General features: G+C 35.2%; 1 protein-coding gene across 3 annotated transcripts in view; it reads right to left on the reverse strand.

The window, feature by feature from the left end:
- Positions 1 to 20,724, reverse strand: part of Vps13a (vacuolar protein sorting 13 homolog A) — a 185,885-nt gene that overhangs the window by 99,708 nt on the left and 65,453 nt on the right. For all 3 annotated transcript variants that reach the window (XM_060387172.1, XM_060387175.1, XM_060387176.1), the window contains exons 24-31: positions 13,154 to 13,238; positions 9,719 to 9,873; positions 9,246 to 9,402; positions 5,039 to 5,118; positions 4,127 to 4,186; positions 3,762 to 3,915; positions 2,666 to 2,782; positions 2,453 to 2,556 (exon numbers count right to left, since the gene is read on the reverse strand). In XM_060387172.1, the coding sequence (XP_060243155.1) occupies positions 2,453 to 2,556; positions 2,666 to 2,782; positions 3,762 to 3,915; positions 4,127 to 4,186; positions 5,039 to 5,118; positions 9,246 to 9,402; positions 9,719 to 9,873; positions 13,154 to 13,238 (912 nt within the window). The remainder of the gene's footprint in view (positions 1 to 2,452; positions 2,557 to 2,665; positions 2,783 to 3,761; positions 3,916 to 4,126; positions 4,187 to 5,038; positions 5,119 to 9,245; positions 9,403 to 9,718; positions 9,874 to 13,153; positions 13,239 to 20,724) is intronic.

The following is a 20,724-nucleotide window of genomic DNA, read 5'->3' on the forward strand; positions in this document are numbered from 1 at the left end:
ATGACTTAGATTTCTAGAGCCTACTGAGTTAGATCTCTAGAAGTAGAAAACACGGAGCACTGGCTTATTCATCCTGGGCTGTCCTGCCTCAAAGTTTCTTGCTTTAGTTCCTACTTTGGCTTCCCTTGGTGATGATTATCTTAAATATGTAAGATAAAATAAATCTCTGCTGATGCATACCAAACATTTAAGAAAGAAGTAACACAAATTTTTGGTAGAAAGTAGCTAGCATGAACTACCCCTCAAAAGAAGACCTTTTTCCAAAGTGTTAGAGTGTAACAGTCATGGGAACTGTGCTCAGGTCCAAAGACAAGCTTCATTACAGAGATAGCTGTTGTCAGTGGCACAGCAGGATCCAGAAAGAGAAGAAAAAAAAAGGCATCAATTCCCAGGAACAAAGAGAAACAAAAACTTTTAGTGAGGTCTGAGGCATGGATAAGGAGAGGCACTCCATGAGACTTAGCTGAAGTACCAGAAGTCAGGTAGAAATAAGATACAGGTAAAGTAGTAATTCAAAGTTGCCTTCAGTATGGGCATCAAAATGTTGAGGCATAAGGTTTCTTACAGTCATAAGTGTTTTTTAATTGTCTGGACATAGGGAGAGACTACCAGGGAGTGATCTATTGTGGGCCAGGGAAAAAACTGTAACTAATAGAAAACATTTTTAACTAATTTTATGAAGCCATTATAGAAACACAGAAAACTAATTAAAAATACATTTATATTTGCCACCCAGAATTAACAAGCAATCAATTAAAAGGTCTTAATTTCTTAGATATCTTTATATTAAAGAAAAAAAAGGTGAAACTAGTAGCATGCTGTTTTATTTCAGTAAAATATCAGGTAAAGTAGACGCTATTTTTATCTTAACCAGTAGCTATGCTATTGTACAATTATATACTTGTAAATGGAGAATGCTGCTCTCTAAGTCAAGTTCACAGTGACTTGGTCTGACATATACAAACCTAGTCAGAAGACAATAACATATATTTATTATAGCATAATGACCTCAGAAGTTTTAATATTAGGCAAAACACTTACGCTGTTCTGGTTACACAATGGAGCAGTTCATTTAAAAACTACCTACACTAGAGTGGAGCAAGTAGACAAGAGAAAGAGACTTTTCAATCTATAAATTTTAAAGCTATATTTTAATACTGAATATATTTTAAAAATAAAATAAAGACAGAAAAAGAAATGTTTTGATCTATAATTCACATCTTACTATCTGTATGACCTAGTAGATAATTTCATTTCTGTGAACATCATTTTCTGGATAAATAAAACTGTATGATCTATCTTTCATTGACCTATATACACCATAAATCATAAAGTAAAGGTGAAAGAGGAGCAAATAATGACTTTGGAAATTCTTTTGTTTCTTATTTATATAAATCATGCAGGTTTTGAGACTCATGCTAAATCACTATTAATATATACATATGTATTTATGTACATATATATACACACAAATATAAACATACATACACATATATATGTATACACATATATAAATGCATAATTTTTCTCACATAAAAATATCTCTTGATGACTATATCAACAATAATGATGCAACTGGAGGATTGGCTCAGCAGTAAAGAGCACTCACTGCTCTTCCAGAGGACCTGGGTTCAGTTCCCAGCACCCACACAGCAGCCCATAACTATCTGTAACTTCATTTTCAGGTAGTCAACACCCTCTTCTGGACCCGTCAGCACAAGAAATACATGCAATACAAATCCATCATGCATATTAAGACACACTATTAATATGTGTGCATTATATACATACATGCAAGCAAAACACTCATACACATAAAATAGAAAATACAGAAAAAAAATTAAAATATACTAAGCAACTACGTCCAGTCATGTACAAAATTTCCTTTCTTCCTGTCGAATTCACTTCCTGACTCAAAGAATACTTCAGGTTTTCCTGATCTTACAGTGTAGTAATTTGTCATAACTTCAGCACATTCCTTATTGTTCAACAATTACTAACAAAGTAACTAGTCATTTTCATCAAAATCAAAGGATTCATTTATTTTAACATCTATTTATTTTAACTGGTGAGCATCCACGAAAATACACTTGCAATATTCCGCACCTTCTGATCTCATTATCTGAAATAGGTAGTTTAGGGCATTTAAAGAAGAAAGCACTTCCTTATTAGCAACTCTCCTCCCCCAACCACCCAAAAAGCCTCTTTGTTCCAGGAACATTATTTATTTAGGAAAAAAAAATCATAATCTTAATTTTATAAATAAAAAACTTAATTATATAACTGAAAAGATCACACAAATATTAAATCTCAAAGCTAATAAATCAACTGGGCCTGGTTCTAAACCCCATTGTGCATAAGACTCACCAATAATACATGACAATCCCTATCTAATTGCTATCAACATTACATATTTAATGATACATTAGTACTTAATAAAAACAAAACTCACCTTTTTGTATACAGCCATTTTATCAGAATCTAACACAACTATATTCCTTAGCTTCGCATTTGTTTCAGTGACTAAAGGCTTCATAATCATCTCAGAATCAAGCCCTAAGGGAATAAAAAATGAATACTTGCTCTTTCTTTATCAATTTGATAATTTTAAATTTTTATGAGATGTTATTACCTTTAATTTTAAATTTTTATGAAATGTTATTACCTTCAATCTTTATTTCAGAAATGTTTTGTTTCTGATCCTGAATAAAAATCCGTAAACAAGATAATTCTGCCAAAAGCTGCAAGGTAATAATATCTTCATTCGTGGGTAGCTTTAAAGCTACAAAACAAAAATCACATTGTAACAACACAAGGAAAGTTTTAGTAATTACCACACTACACTTAGAAGGCAGCTAAAATATCACCACAAATAATCATAACGTTTATTAGCCCCTTGTCGCAGACAAAAAAAAAAAAAAAAAAGTTTAAAGAGGTAAATTACACGTCCAAGGTCAGAAAGAAGCGAAGCTGGGATGGAAACCGCTTCACTTGACTGCAGAGCCCACGAGTCTTCCTCCTACGTTTTGTGAGCACATGCTATGAACTGCCTACAGCACAAGGATGTTTCTTTTAAACGAGGTCAACTTTTGATTCTCTGGGCAGGTTTAGCCCCCCAAATGAAAACTGCTAGAATGCCTTTTGTATTAGGCTGAAGAAACACCCTATAACTATAAGCAAAGATAAAATATCCCCTAATGAATTAAGAACTCTAAGAATTATCTAATGAATACAAAAAAAGTCAGGCCAAAGACTGGTCTCATTTGAAAATAAGAAACTCTCCCAAGAACTATGCCTCTCTGAGACAACTGCATTACCGAAGGCACGGGCACTCACTGTTCTACATGCATTAGGCAGAGCATCTCTAATTCAAAAGTTCAAAGGTTTTCCAAGTTAAAGGCTGTTCAGCATTACTATTATACTCAAGAAGTTTTAGGTATTAGGGCATCACAAATCTTAACCTTTACTCTGATTAAAAACTGACATGCTAATACTCAAATGTTGTCAGTTACATTTTTTCTAATCTAAAATAATGCCACATACAAACTTTAATCTAAATTAAATATCTCTTATTTAATTCTCCACTCAAATATATTGCATAATAAACACCTTTTCAGGTTACTCTATCAGTGTTTTCTAAAATTAACCTGGTCTATAATCATTTTAGATATCTGTCTAATTAAAAGCAACACCAGACCCTGAAATTACTATTCCTATTGGTGAAAAAAACAACAAAAAACTTAAAATTTAAAGAAATATACCAAGTTTTTTAATGATATCTCCTTTGTCCTCAGTCCCTGCAACAGATGCAGAGGTGGATTGTTCTCCTAATTGTGGAAGGGTGTTGTTAAGATAATTCATGGTATTGAGGAGTGCTTCAGTATGTAAATGAATATCCACAGAGGAAAAATTCACCTACAGAACAAAACTGATTTTAGTAATAGGCAAATAAAAAATTGACTTGATGGTTTTTAAAGTACACTATGCTTTGTGGTATAAAGCACATGATTTAAAATACTCAGCTTTATCTTCAGGGATCTTTTAATTCAAATTATAAAATAATTATTGGTAAGATATCTAGATAAAAAATACATATCTAATTTTAAAATAAATGATATACTCATACCTTAATAAGCTGTAAAACATTCTTATAGGTACTTTTCAAATTTGGTGCATTTTTTTCAGCCTATCCACAGAGAAAAATTGTATATATTAGAACATGTTAGGAAGACATTTTATGTCGATAATTCCATGATAGGTGAAAAATTTTCAAGATTTGCATACTATACATAAAATCATTATAAATGAGGTAGATACAATTTTATATACTTAGTGATTTATGTACATATATTATGGTCTGCATACTGATAATGTTGTTCCTGATAATGGCAATCCTGTATGAACAGTAAGCCATTTAATACATATGAAATAGAATTGCTTTATTAATTTTCTTTAGATTTTTGTATATTCTAAAACCTGACATAAATATAACAATAAAAATATTTAAAAAGCACCAATCATGGAAGCAAAAAATGGTTTTAAGTATGGTAAAATTCTCTTGGCATAATTCTAATTACAAAGTAATTATTAAAGCATTCACAATGCCGAATTAAAACAAAGAGTAATTCACAAGTCAACCACAGTACATACAGATGCTTCATAAAATTTTAAAACAGATATTATAAGTCAATATAAATGAAATGTAGTCACTGATACTTAAAAGGCAGAAAATGGTAGAAATGAAATGAATTCATATTCTTGTACCATGTGCAATAAAAAATTTCATCAACTCTAAATAGTTATTTTTCAGTTCTCTGCTAGGAAAAGTCAAACTAGAGGTCGTTTGTTCTTAGAACATAGGGTACTTACTTTGCTGTATGAAATATTTGTAAAGCAAGATTACATGACAATAATGATAAAACAAAAAGACCCTTTGAGGAACTGGTGAGGTTATGTTAAGAGTAAGGATTAAACACACTAAATTTTGGATTTCAATAGCACATCTACCTGCCCATCAGGTGAAATAAGAACTGCTTACCTTAATGAATTCCAGTATTAACAAATCTTCCATTGTGTTATCCAGGGTTGTGATCAGATAAACTGGTTTCTTGTTTTCATCTAAAAATAATTTAAAACTTATATCTTAGTAAAAAATTACCTGAAGCTAAATAAAGGCATTAGTAATTATGATCGAAAATTATTTTCCTACAGTTTCTTCTTTGTTTTTTAAACTCAAAAAAAGGCATATTGCCATACAATGTGCTCTTTCTTTGTACTTAACACTAAAGCCTCAAACCTTCCTAAGCCTATTCAAGCCAGTAACAAAAACAAGCAAGCTGTTAAAGAAGAGCCAATCAGGCACTTTCTCAGACAACTAGGAATAGTGCCTCCTTAAGGTCCAGCTATACTACTCCTAGGCATATACCCAAAATTTGCTTAAGTACACAACAAGAACATTTGCTCAACCATGTTTGTAGCAGCTTTATTTGTAATAACCAGAACCTGGAAACAACCCAGATGTCCCTCAACAGAGGAATGGATACAGAAATTGTGGTATTTTTACACAATGGAATACTACTCAGCAATCAAAAATGAGGAAATCATGAAATTTGCAGGCAAAGGATCATTCTGAGTGAGGTATCCCAGAAAGAGAAAGACACACATATACTCACTGATATAGTCCTATAAAATATGATAAACATAATGAAATCTATACATCTAAAGAAGATAAACAAGAAAGAGGACCCAGGGTAAGATGATCAATCCTCACTTAGAAAGACAAATGGGAGGTGCATTGGATGTAGAAGAAAACAAGTAACAGGACAGGAGCCTACAGCAGAGGGCCCCTGAAAGACTCTACCTGGCAGTGTATCAAAGCAGATACTAAGACTCATAACCAAACCTTCAGCAGAGTACAGGGAATCATATGAAAGAAGGGGAGTTAGTATGACGCGAAGAGGATAGGAGCTCCACAAGGACCAAATATATCTGGGCACAGGGGTCTTTTCTGAGACTGACACTCCACCAAGGACCATGTATGGATATAACCTAGAACCTCTGCTCGGATGAAGCCCGTGGTAGCTCAGTAACCAATTATAGTAAGGGGAACAGGGACTATCTCTGACAGGAACTCAATGGCAGGCTCTTTGACCTCCCCCACCCCCAAGGGAGGAGCAGTCCTGCTAGGCCACAGAGGAGGACTTTGCAGCCAGTCCTGAAGATACCTGATAAAACAGGGTCAGATGAAAGGGGAGGAGGTCCCCCCCATCAGTGGACTTGGAAAGGGGCAGGGAGGAGATGAGTGAGGCAGGGAGGGTTTGGGAGGTAACGAGGGAGCGGGATACAGCTGGGATACAGAGTTAATAAAATGTAACTAATAATAAAAAAATAAAAAATTATAAAAACAAAACAAAAACTGAAGCAAAAAAAAAAAAGAATGTGGTTAAAAAAAAAAAAAGAAAAGAAAAGAGAGAAGAACCAATGTAACTTTTAGGGCCATGACAGAGAATGAAGAATTCTAGTATTGAGTCATAACAATGCCTTGAAAGAAAACAGTATTTCTCAAAATGCTAGCTGTTGAGACAAATCAATGAAGTGTTAATTTTTCATATACTAAATAAAAATCAGTATAAAGCAGTATATAGCAATTATGTTGCTGATTCTGTTAAAAACTAAACATTCCATGAGAATTGTTAGAGAAGAGGTATCTGTAGAGCCTTTAAAACTACCACAATCAAATTACTTACGGATGCTAAAAATCAATATCTAGAGACTGGAATAAAGAAGTACAAATTAATAACCCTATGCTTGCAGAGAAAAACAAAACAATGCGCACGTAGTCCTTCAGCTTGTGAGTACAAGAACCAGCCCTATTTCAGGTATTATTAACTACAGTTTCAGCCCTTAAGAAGATCCACACTTCATTTACATGTTTACCAACTTTTTGAAAAGTTTTTTTGCCAGTTTATTTACTTTTCACAAAACAACTCTGCTACCCACTCCTTCTCAGAAAATAAGAGCAAACTGTTGTAGGAGTAGGTACACTAATAATAGCTACAGTTTCCAAGTATTTACTTATGCTCTGCTTTTGGGAACACAAACGTAAGCATAAACATAAAAATTAACAATAACAATGACTATAATACTTATGGATTACTAGAGAACACTATTCGGTTGGTTTATTTCTCTTTCCAATAGTAAATATGTATATTTACTATATATTAAATATATATAAGAGATATACATTTGGGGGGGCAAGAAAAGAGAAAATAAAGGTCAATATTTTCAATAGATGATTTTTGTGTGATCAAGAGATAACTGTTAACACAGTCTACCACACTCAGGTTTGTGTGACTAAGAGGTAACTGTAATACAATACACCACATTCAGGTTTTTTGTAACCAAGAAATAACTGTGACAATCCAACAAATTCAAGTTTGGGAGACTGAGAGAGAAATGTGACACAGTCCACCACACGCAAGTTCCCACAGGCTGTAGAACAAGCAGAGAGTGCAAAACCATACAAATGCATATCCTCTGACCTACTTTCAGGTTAAACTACTAATTTGACATATGATTTTTAAAAGAGCCAACAGATTTAGCAGCTATCACTCCCCACAGAAGCTATGACAAATTGGCAGATGAAAGGAATTTTCACAGTATATGTTACAGAGAAATTCAAACTGCAATTATCTACCTATTAAAAGGACTCAAGTCCAGACACTAACAAAATGCTGAAAGGAGAGAACAGTAAGCATTAGTACTTGTTACCAGCAGAAATGAAAAGTGCTATTACCACTAGAAGAGTTTGGAGGTCCATGACAAAAGTTAGTACTGAACATTTAATTCACCATTATGCACCTTAGTATTCACCTAAAGAAAGGAGTAGCATAGGTCTACACCATAATTTTCATATTGATATTTAAAGCATCTTTCCTCTAATTGCCAAAACTTGGAAGAAATCAAGGTGTGCTTCATGAAGTGAGTGGATTGGTAACCAATGTTCCTAGACAGAGAAATATGATTTACTGACCACCAGTAGCTAGCTATCAAGCCATGAAAGAATAAGGATAAAATCTAAACATAGATTGCTAAAAGAAGCTAACCTTAAATGAATGTTCGCTGTATTGTTCAAATTTTACATGCAACAAAAGGGTAAAGCATGGAAGATAGGGAGACGATCACAAACCAAGTACCACAGTAGAAGGGGTGAAGGACTGCAGATATTCAGAACACTAAATCCATGTTTATGATGATACCACTGGAGAAACTCACTTTTATATATGTGTCTAAACACATAAACAGTTTAACACAAATGTTTAAATCTGAAGTAAATAATTAATTTCGGGTGACAATACTGTGAATAAGTTCAGCAATTTATCACACTGTTGGGGAAGCCAATAAGTGAATCATGGGATTTGCAGGTCAAGTGGATAAAATTAGAAAAGACTGTATTCAATGAGGTAATTCAGATCCAGAGAGATAAATGATGTTCTCTCTGTGGTTACGAGCCTCAAATATCCAGGTTTAGGTGCAGATACAATTCCTCACTAAAGAAACTCTCTTTATAGCAAATGAAGACCGTTATAGAAAACCACTGTACAAAGACCTGACAATTCTTGCATCTATAGCTCAGGGAAATTCATGGAAGAGGGAACCGCAAGATTGTAAGAACCAGAAACTCTGCTGTGAAACTCTAGAAATGGCTCCATAAACAGAACTGGAACAATGGCAATGTCAGTAGACATGCTAATGTAGAAAAGGCAAAATTTCACAGGGTCCCACCCCTACACAAAAATGACAGAGGAAAGTAGTAGAATTAACCTCTCCCAGGAATGATCTCCCAGACTGGTTATTCAACAAAAGTGGTCAATCCCTGAAGCCATACATTTACAATGAAAACAGACCCAGAAGATTTTATCTATGTACATGTGTATACATGCAAATACAAACATTCCAAGAAAGACAGGTGCTACTGATTTGAGTATAGAGGGTGTGAGGAAAGAAGTGAACGGAAGGGAGATGGGAGGGGCTGGAGGAGAAAGACAAAGTGTAAGTGATGGAATTAAATTTTAATTAGAAATGTATTAAGAAAGAAAATAGACTAACATAAATTTAAATGTAACGGTTTTATTTTTTCAGACTATTTAAAAATATAAACATATGGATTCAAAGTCTGAAGAATAGAAAATTCTACAGCAGGTAATCAAATTATGAAAGTAACTTATATGTTTTAATAGTCTTACCTAAGTATTCTGGACATTTTAACCAGCATTCTTTCAAAAAAGCATTTGCTTTCAAATCAAATGTTCTAATCTCAACTTCTGTTCCCAATCCTAAAACACCCATTTCCAGCACAGGTAGTTCACAGTTTCCCAAAAGTTGGTAAAACTGAATCAAAACCTGTAGAAGAAAGGCAAAGCAAATAAGTATGTGATAACAATTTATAAATACACAAGATGTATATGTGGTATGTTAAGAATTTAAATTTACTACTGATTTTACATTCCCCCCCCCCACATACAATGCATTCTTACAGTGTATAATCTCACCAAAAAATATTTATTGGAAAAACTGCCCACAATATACCACTTAAACACTAATTCTTAAGAAAGACAATCTTAAAAAAAAAACAAATATAGATTAGATTATATAAGTAAATTGTATAAAGTGTAAGTGACAATTCACATAAGCACATTTATGTAATCATACTACATACCTCTGCTACTTCAAATCGCATCCTAAGTTCAGTTAAATTCATTGAATGATTTTCCTTTAGCAATTTTTTGTGTCGAGTACTTTTAGCTCTACATAGAATTTGAGGATGCTCTTCCAAGGGACTACATGGTGCATCAAAATATTCCTCCTCTGAGTCTAAATTTCATAAAATATTTTGTTTAAGTCAACAATAGAAATTATATATATTTAACATTTTTATAATTTTCTGAAATAAATGTGAGCATTAAAATGCTATGGGTCTATATTAAAGTTGAACACAAAGCTAAGGGAAAGAAAACAAAAATTACTTTTAAAAAAATAACATTGCAAAGGATTAAAAATATGGAAAATAGAAAATATTTTATCTTTAGCTTAAAATCAATTAAGATTCATTTTTATTTTTAATTATATGTATATCTCTGTGCAGCTACGTGAATACAGGTATCCACAGCGTCCAAAGAAGAACAGTAGAGTCTCTGGAGCTTGAGCAAGAGGCAGTAGGCAACAGCCCAGTGTGGGTGGCTAGGAACTTAACTACAATCCCATGTAAGCACAGAATGAACTCTTAACCACTGAGCTATCTCTCCTGACTCAAATATGTCAGCTTTAAAATAATGATTAGTCTATTTAAAAGTTGAACAAGAAGTTTTTATAGTAGAAAACAGTATGAGTGATTGTGTACATTATGAACACTGAAAGCAATAAACTAACATGCTTGCTGTCGCTGGCTAGTGTTAACAGAACTTCGTTTAAAACTGCAATTGCCTATGTGCAAATACAGTGCAGGTATGGTGACATTCTTTCAACTTTCCCTGCAGGCATGGGTTAATAAGAATTTAGGAAAGGACTACTGTTAGATGCTGATAACTTGTTTTCTTTGGAAGGTTAGGAGGTATCATACTTAAAGCCCTTTCCATCGTGTCCTACAATGACCTTTAACTTAAAAGATACCAGCAGAGCAGACTGCCATGTTCCCCCAGACTTAATATTAAAGGTTTGGGACCCAAAACTGTAAAAAATATTAAACTACTTAGTTACACTGCTGGAAATGGCTGCTAAAAAGAGAAATTCATTCTTTAAGGATGAGACTCTGCCAAGTTGCTCATGTCTCAGAGGCTAGCCATACACTCACGTGCATACATGTTGCACTATCTGGACTCTGGGTTATTATTAACGATGAAAAAGGGACCTAAGTTAGAGAGAAACAGTGCCGAGTCTTAGGGTGAGCTGAAACGAGTAGTGGTGGATGGATAAGACCGAAACACTATATAACAGAAACTTTCACGGAAAGCATAGTATCTAAAAAGAAACTAGTAAAGGAAGTTCCAGGCACACTGCAGTGCATTAAATCCCTAAAAAGCTAACACTGTCCCGATCAGATGAAGTCACACTAGATCTCTGCTCACCACATACACATTTTGCCAAAAATCAAGAGAACATGGTATTTTCTCTAATATTTAGTCTTCTCTAGAGTCTTGAAAGTGTAGAAACAATTTTCAACATTGCCATGAAAAAACAAACAGGCACTTGACAGTGGGATTTTAAAAATAAGTTTTATATGTAAATTTAGATATTAAAACATGATTTCCTCTTTAAAAAAAGAGATTAGATTAAAAAAACCTTACCATCTTAAACTTCTTCAAATACTACATTATAAATTAGGCATCTACAAACTTTCACCTTTTTTAAACCTCAAACTTAATAATGATTTCTGTTAGTGATCCGTGGGATTAAAATTAGAATTTATTCTTGTCAAAGTGATTCCACTACAAATGTAACATTAAAATATTTTTAAATTTTATCATTGTAAAGAATCTAAGCAAAAATGTTTAGAAACACTGCCGATGCCTGCCATTTTCTGTGTAACTGGAGAACAGATCATTCCCAATGACAGAATCCTGCATAAAGATTCACTTCGTGATTAGTTTATGAACAACAGAGAGGCAGCTCTGAAATTAAAGCATTAACTTCCTTTCATAAGGATGCCAAAATGCACATAGGAAATTACCTTTGTATTGCTGTCTCCCTCTTCAGGAAAGGCATTCTTTTTTAAAAATATGTAAATATTTTCAATTATTTAACAAATATTAATTGAGGATTTCAGACAATGTGTTCTGATCATATTCACTGTCTCTTCCCAAACTCTTTCTAGATCCACTGACACTTCTCTTCCAACCCTACCGCCAACTTTGTGTTCTTTTTTACTTCCAAATCAAGGCCAATTTGTGCTGCCCAAATATTCTTGGAAATGATACCTTCCACTTAAACACGGTCAACACATTCTTATAAGATTGCTGACTTTACTCTGCATGCTCAACCTCACCTTTGTTTGCCATTCTTTTTTTTTATTCATATATTTATTTTTTATTCTTTTTTTAATTCTTTATTAATTACACTTTAATCACTTTGTATCCTCCCCCTCCCCCCCGTGGTTCTCTCCCTCCTCCCATCCCAATCCCTCATTTCCTCCACCCTCTGCATGCATGCCTCTCCCCAAGTCCACTGATAGGGGAGGTCTTCTTTTCCTTCCTTCTGATCCTAGTCAAGTAGGTCTCATCAGGAGTAGCTGCATTGTCTTCTGTGGCCTGGTAATGCTGCTTCCCCCTCAGGGGAGGGATTAAAAAGCAGGCCAATCAGTTCATGTCAGAGACAGTCCTTGTTTCTATTACAATGGAACCCACTTAAATACTGAACTGCCATGGGCTAAATCTGTGCAGGGGTTTTAGGTTATCTCTATTCATGGTCCTTGGTTGGAGTATCAGTCTCAGGAAAGACCCCTGTGCCCAGATATTTTCATATAGACATATAATATAGGATAAACCTACTAAAATCTGTAAAGAAACTAATCAAGAGGGAGGACTCTTGCTAAAATAAAATGCTCAATCCCTATCCAGAAAGGCAAACAGGATGGACATCAGAAGAAGGAGAAAAGAGAGAACAAGTCAGGAGCCTGACACAGAGGACCTCTGAAAAGCTCTGCCCTGCAAACTATCAATGTAGATGCTGAGACTTCTGGGCAACCTTTGGGCAGAGTGCAGGGAATGTTATGAAAGAAGTGGGCAACAGTAAGATCTGGAGAGGACAGGAACTCCACAAGGAGAGCAACAGAACCAAAAAATCTGTTTGCCATTCTTTTCCAAGCCATTTTCCCATAATTTTTCTCCCTCAGACTTGGAGGGGGATTAAAAAAAAAAGCCCAACATTTTTCTTTTGTTCAATTGGAACAGATATATATACTCAACTTTTAATCACCTCTTTAAGTAACTCAGTTCTGATTGACTCCCATGTATAAATATAAATATAAATAATTGTTAATTTTTCTCTTTTTAATCATTCTTTATAGAAAGATCATTTGAAGAAAACATCCCTCAAAATGTAAACTACTTCAGTTATACATATATAATACGGAAGATTCTATTAAGCAATTTCACTTTACCTTCTTCAGTAGCAGAATGCCTTTCCAAAAAAGGGATTATCTTCTGTGAAAACTGTGTTACTGGCAAAGAAGTGGATGTTTGAATCTGAAATAAAAGAAACTTACTGTCAGTTAGAATAAAGACCTTTCTTTCAAATTTATATAATTTTCACACGCAAAAAAGGCTACTTAATTCAAACAATCTAAAAAAACAGGTCTAAAGGAAAGTTAAAGTACTTTTAAGCGGTTGGGGTTGTAGTTCAGCTGGTAGAGTGAAAGGGTTAGACTAACTTTGTAACCTATATGTCTTCTAAAGCCTACAGTTTTGAGTTTTAGGTCCAGGTTAAGCTAAAGCCTCTTAGTACCTTTCCAGAGAATGGAGGAATGTGACCTATCTGTGAGGACAGATATAAAAAAAGCAAGCAAGCAATGACTTTCACTCAGCAAAAAGAACGACCAGACCCTTGTCTTCAAGATAGTGTTTCTCAACAACGAACCCAGACGAACCCAGACGGCCTCAATCCTTCTTCTGAGTAGCTCCTGAACTCCAGCCAAAAGCCAGCCCTAATCTTCAAGGATGAGCTAACCACCCCCACCTTCAATTGCAGCTGCATCCACACTTGGCAGGACTGGCCAAGCTTGAGCACCTAAGGCTAATCAATTATCTTACTTTATAGCTTCCTCATCCAATCCTAAATTGCCAAAACATCAACTTCAAATTTCCCGCAATTTTTCTTTTAAAAACCTAAAGCCCTTGTCTCCCGGTGCCACTCTTTGCTGACCAGCAGGGGTAACCCCATTGCGCAATGGTTAATAAACCTCTTGCTTTTGCAATAAGTTGTGGTCTGGGGGAGTTTCTGGGAAGGGCAGGATCTTGAACTCCTGAGCTGTGAGACCCCAGGTCTTACAAGAGAATGCTTGCTTCAAAGTCCTTGGGTTTGACCCCTATCACCACCACATGCCCCACCCCAATACCACCCATAGCTAGGCATTGAAGATCATGTCATTAATCTTAACACTTGGAGACAGGCAAAACACACAAACAAACAAAACAAAACAAAACAAATTAATGTCATCTTTGGCTACACAGAATTCCAGACTGGCTTGGGCTACCTGAAACAGTCTAAAAAAGAAAAGAAATGCCTTTACAGAAATAACATGCTCTAAGTATATTATATACTTGTATGAAAATGGCTATAAACAACTCTGTATAATTATTATTTTTTGTTGTTGTTGGTTTTTCAAGACAGGTTTTTCTTTGTAGTCTTGGCTGCCCTGGACTCATTTTGTAGACCAGGCTGGCCTTGAACTCACAGAGGTCTGTCTGCCTCTGCCTCCCCAAGTCCTGGGATTACAAGTGTGTACTACCACAGCTGGCTCCTTATAATTATTTTTAAAGTAAATACTTATACAAATTTGATGGTAAGTATTATCATTCAGCTCCTATATTAACTTCCTTAGGAATCTGTAATGATTCTGAGATCTATTTTAACTTGGCAATTTACTAAGCCCAGAAACCAATTCCAGAACATCTTTGAGAAACAAGCTTAAAGCCTGATATTATGGCCTCTAAAACTGAGGAGTGTATACTGTTATTTTAATTTTTGGTGATACTCTGGCAAATAGACTGGGGGAAATTAACTAATGAAAATGTATAATGCAGTTTAAACAAAACTGACTAGGGAGGCATAGCAGACAGATCTCTAGAGGTTCCAGGAAAACCAAGATTGGAGACACTGTCTCCAAGAAAAGTAAATTGAACTAAATAACACAAGTGAATCTTTCAACAATACTATGAAACAAAACATTAATATATGATCTAGAAAAATCTCACATATTCTTTCTTGATCATATTCCCTAATATCACAACATTGCTTTTATTTGGTTGTTTAAATTTAACCTCTTATAAAAGGCTTTCTAAACCATTTCTAAATGGCAGAAAATATTACTGCTGCATACTTTTCTATGGCATCGTAATTTTTAAAAAAAAAACCTAAAATATAATCATAATGATGACTTATCAAATTTTTGCTATTAAATTCCATTATGGATGCAAATAAGTCAGAATGTAAAGTAGTGGAACGAATACTTGGTGGTAACCAACAACTCTCTACTTGGACTGAAGATCTGCTCCAAAGAAGAAAAGCATGTCTGGTAATGTAAATTATAAACTACTCAAGGCTACTGAAGACATGAATATTTGAAAACAAAGTCATCATTTTGCAAAACTAGTATAATCCCTAACTACATTCTAAATATTTGTCCTTATACCCACAGATAATTATAGTCCTCACCCTTCAAGAAGACAACTTCTCTTTGCAACAGATAAAGACCATTACAGGAAACCACAACCAATCAAAATGAAGTATTGTGGAGCCCAGTCCTAACAGATATATCTACAAAACAACTCCTGCACCTAAGTTTCAGGGAAAATAACAAAGAAGAGACAGAAAGATTATACAAGCCAAAGAATCAGAGAGTTTACTAGTAATGTCAGAAGCTATACACATAATGGCTCACCAACATAAGTAAATATGAGATGAGCAAAGACAACAATAACAAAACAGTAAAGTAAGAGAAAGACCACAAGGCCTCAAGCCTACACAAAGAACTACAAGCAACTAACAAATGCTGAGAGTGAGAGAAATAGTCTTCCCCAGGGAAGAGCACATTAAGTGGTTATCTAATATAAATGGTCAGCCCTGAAACATATGACCAAGTTAATATTATACAGACTGAGCAGGTTATATTAAGGAATATATCTGTGTATATGCATATATATGTACATGCACTTAACAATTTATGAGAAAAAGAGGCCATAAATAAGAGAGCAAGGAACATATATGGGAGAGCTTAAAGAAAGGAAAAAGGGGAAATTGATGTATTAAATCTCAAAAATAAAAGAAATAATTGAAAAAAATGATCAGTGTTCATTTTACTACACTCCTGGGGGGGAAAATGTTTACAGATTTTTGCCTTTATTTATCAAACCATTCTAAGAAAATGTAAACATGCCTTTATTATTCATATGCAAAACTTTTCCAAAGAATAGAATTACATATGTTCACTTTTATTAAATGCCATTAAATTATTCTCACCAGTGGTTACAAGTTTACAGATACCAAAAGAGAATAGATTTTTATATGGCTATTTATTAAAAAATCCTTAAAGGTTTTCAAAGATTTTAATTTTGTCAATCTTACTATAGCTTAATCAGAATTTCACAATCGGTACATACAGTAGCATAGCACCACAAACTACTTGTTTTCTCTTCCAACAAGTCTCTCCATTTGGTGGCAAAACAGCATTACAATTATTCAAACAGCTACTAGACAGGAATATATAAACCCTAAGAAAATTCTCACTAAATTTTCAAGGAGTAAGCATACCCATGAATCAAAGGACTAAATTTATATAAAGAACACTACAAACAAGATAGAAGCCTTCCTTGTTCTTCCTGTCATCTCAGGTACTGTCTTAGGAACAACCACCTCACGTTCTACTTTTTTTGAAAGTCTATTAACTACATTTTTGAGAACTACTCTTCTATTACAGTCCCCTTTTATAATATATTTGGTCAGTCTGGAAATACAGGTTTTATTAAATGGATAAAACAAGCTGACAAATACATTATCCTCTGAATACCACCAAGTTTTCTTGGAAGGTAGCCATCACTCCTCACTTTTTCATGTATCTGTTTTGTTTTTTTCCTGAGCAGCAGTCTGTCCTAATTTGGCCTTCTGTTGCTGAGATAAAATACTGACTAAAACCAACTTGGAGCAGAAAGAGTTTATTTACCTCATTTTACAATTCCAGGTAACAGTCCCTCACTGAGACAGTTATGGCAGAAAATCAAAGCAAGAAACTCAAGACAGGAATGAAAATGTAAGCCAGAGAGAAATGTTGCTTACTAGCTTGTTCCTTATCACTTCCTCAGCTTGCTTTCTTATACAACCCAGGAACACCTTTCCAGGGCTGGACACCTGCAATAGGATGAGCCCTCTCATATCAATCATTAATCAAGGAAAGGAAAATGCATGTCTCTGTTTCTAGGATACCTTACACAGGATGATCTTTTTCTAACTCCACCCATTTGCCTACAAATTTCATGATTTCCTTATTTTTAATAGCTGAGTAGTATTCTATTGTATAACTATATCACAATTTCTGTATCCACTGTTCGGTTGAGGGAAATCTAGGTTGTTTCAAAATTCTGCCTATTATGAATAAAGCTGCTCTGAACATAGTGGAGCAAATGTCCTTGTTGTAGATGGTTGAACATCTTTTAGATATGTGCCCAGGAGCGGTAGATAATACTGGGTCTTGAGGTAGCACTATTCTCAGTTTTCTGAGAAAGAGCCAGATTGATTTCCAAAGTGGTGTACAAGTTTACATTCCCACCAGCAACTGACAAGGAGGATCCTAGGGAAGACGCTTAATTCTCATTTAGAAGATAAAATGGATAGACACTTGTAGTGGTAGAAGAGAGGAAACAGGATTGTAGCTTACCACAGATGTCCTCTAAAAGACTCCAACCTGCAGGAGATTGAAGCAGACACAGAGACTCACAGCCAAACTTTGGAAAGAACATAGGGGCTCTTATTAAAGAAGGGAGGAGGCAGGAGCCACACAGGAGACTAACAAAGCAAAAGGAGAGAGAGAGAGAGAGAGAGAGAGAGAGAGAGAGAGAGAGAGAGAGAGAGAGAGAGAGCAGGGCCCAGGGAGAACTGCAGAGACTGATACATCAACCAAAGAGGACCTAGACCCCCTGTTCAGATGTAGACAGCTCAGTCTCCCTGTGCATACCCTAGTAAGGAGAGAAGAGACAGTCTCTGACATGAACTCAGTAGCCTAGTCCTTGATCACTTCTCTCTGATGGGGCAACCTAGCCATCCCACAGAGGAAGAAGATCCAGGCAGTCCTGATGGGACCTGACAGGCTAGGGTCAGACAGTAGGGAAGGAGGACTTCCCCTACCAGTGGACTAGGGAAGAAGGATAGGAGAAGAAGAGCGAGTAAGCAAAGGAGGAACAATGAGGAGATGAGGGAGTGGACTACAACTGTGATACAAAGTGAATAAATTGTAAATAAATAAATAAATAAATAAATAATAAAGAAAATGCCTGAGTCTTGCCTACACACCAAGCTGATAATGGCATTTTCTCAACTGAGTTTGTCTTCCTAAGATGATTCTAGCTTTGTCAAGTTGACAAAAAAACTAACAAGTACAAATTCCACTGTATATGTTAATCCATTTCCTTCTTGATAATGATATTTTCACAGCTTTTTCATATTATAAATAACTGTCCTCTTGAGCATTTTAGCCCACATCTCTGTATAGCCTTATCTTTTCATTTCTCTTAGGTAAAAACACATAAGTCTTAAATTCAACGGCAAGTATATATTTAACTTTATTTAACAAAATTAGCAAAGGGGTTACAGAGAGTACCAATGAATGATTGTAAATCCTCCTCATGTCAATAGCTCAACATAGGTGTCTTTTTAAAATTTTAGCCATTCTAATCATTATTTAGCTGTATGTCTTTAAGGATTCATTTTCCAAAGTAATTAATGAAGTTGACAACTTTTCATATTATGTATGCTCTCAGTATTAAACTGATGATCTCCTTACATATTTTGGATACAAGTAATTTCTAAGCTAAATGCATTACAATGATTTTTTTCTTGTATACATGTAGGAGGTAGATGGCCTGTGTAGTGAGAAATTTGGAGTTTTAGTTTCTTTAAACACACACACACACACACACACACAATAATGGTTTTGATTTTTGTCCCAGGTGTGGGGCTATGACGCTGCACGGCAGCAGCTGACTATGATGTGCCTTGTGCTCTAGCAGGAGCATGATTTTTGCCAGCTGCAGATAGTTTCTGCGATTGTGTGACACTGAGAATTCTGAGAACATCACAGGTGGTATGTAAATAAATGCTTAGGCCCGGATAGAAGGGGTTGTTGGTCATTCAGGGGCATTGTTTGTTGGTTACTGGTTGCCTTTGGTTACAGTGTGTTAAGTAGTCATGCACAAAGAAGAAACTACAAGAAGAAATTAGATATCCTGAAAGCGAAGCTCAAACTTGCCCCCTAGGAGCTCCATGCCCCTAATCAGCAGGAAATAGTCTAACAATAATGTCACACCCTTTTTAACCCCTGACTTTATTCAGAGATCTTTTTCCTTTCCTCTCTTTTTTTCTCTCATCTTTAGTGTTACAGGGTTGAAACTGTAGAGAAGGGTAGAAGAAAGAAGAACACACAATGCAGCAAAAGCCAAGCTACAGGGCTGACATTTTTTATTTTCCTTTAATTAAAAAAGGTACTGGGTGTGCATGTGTGTACAGGTGTATTGATACCACAGAGTGATTGTGTAGGTCAAAGGACAACTTAGTGTTGGAGCTTTCCAACATTACTCTGATGGTCTGTATGAGAACAGACGCAGAGGTTCAAATGTTTGAATATTTGGTCCCCAATTGGTAGAACTGTTTGAGAAGGATTAAACAGTGTGGCTTTTGTTGAAGGTGTGTCACTGAAGGAAGGCTTTGATGTTTCAAAACTCCACGCCATTCTATGGATCTCTCACTGCCTAATGATAGTGGTTGTCTCAAGACATAGGTTGTTAGCTACTACCCTAGTGCCATGGCTGCTGGTTGCCACCATGCTTCTCACCAAAACATGGACTAAACTCTGAAACTGTAACAAGTCCCAAGAAACTCTTCCTTTTATAAGTTGCCTTGTTTGTGGTGCTCTGTCATAGCAGTAGAAAAGAAACTAAGAAAATGACCATGTAAATCTTGGAGACTGAATTCAGGTTCCCCAGGCTCTGCAGCAAACACCTTACCTGTTGGGCCCTCTCAGTGGCTCTAATGTTTTAGAAATAGTCTTTAAAAACAATGAAAATTTTAATTTCCATTCTGTCCAACTGATTTTTCTTATGTTTTAATTTTTAAGGTACTAATGTATCAAATACACGTTTTCCTTGGATTTATTGTTGTTTTTTTGGCTCAAAAAACTTCACCTCTGGTCTTTACATTTCCAACTGAGCTCCATTTCAGGTTTGACTGTCTGTATTACCTCCATGATACTACTTAAAGGCTGCAAGTTCATTTTCCACATGGTTGAGCACAAGCACTTTCACTGAACAGTAATACTGCCGGTGGGAATCATTTTTCTGAGCAGTATGTCACAAGTATGTTCAAACAATATATTCTTGAGACAGTGAAGTTAAAATTCAAGAGACCATAAGTCATTGTAAGACCAAGAAAAGAGTTGAACACAGTACAATTTGTTGGAAGTTTTACAAGTGTGGTCAAGATTGGCAGGAAGCCTGGTGCATTCCTATAACTTGGACCATAAGAAAAAAAAATAGTACTCAGGCAAGAATGGCTTCAAACAAAACTGGAATGCATATGGTTATATCTCAAGTAATATCAAAATTGTCAGGCAGTGACTTAGGTGCAGTCAGGTCCAGCTGAACTCACAAGTTCTATAAACACATATGCTATCACCCAGTATTTGTTGTTCCATTTACAGAAAAAAAAAAAATGCTAAGTACAATTAGTCTAATTCTTAGGGCCTAAAAA

Source organism: Meriones unguiculatus, chromosome 1, assembly GCF_030254825.1.
Source record: "Meriones unguiculatus strain TT.TT164.6M chromosome 1, Bangor_MerUng_6.1, whole genome shotgun sequence".
NCBI lineage: Eukaryota > Metazoa > Chordata > Mammalia > Rodentia > Muridae > Meriones > Meriones unguiculatus.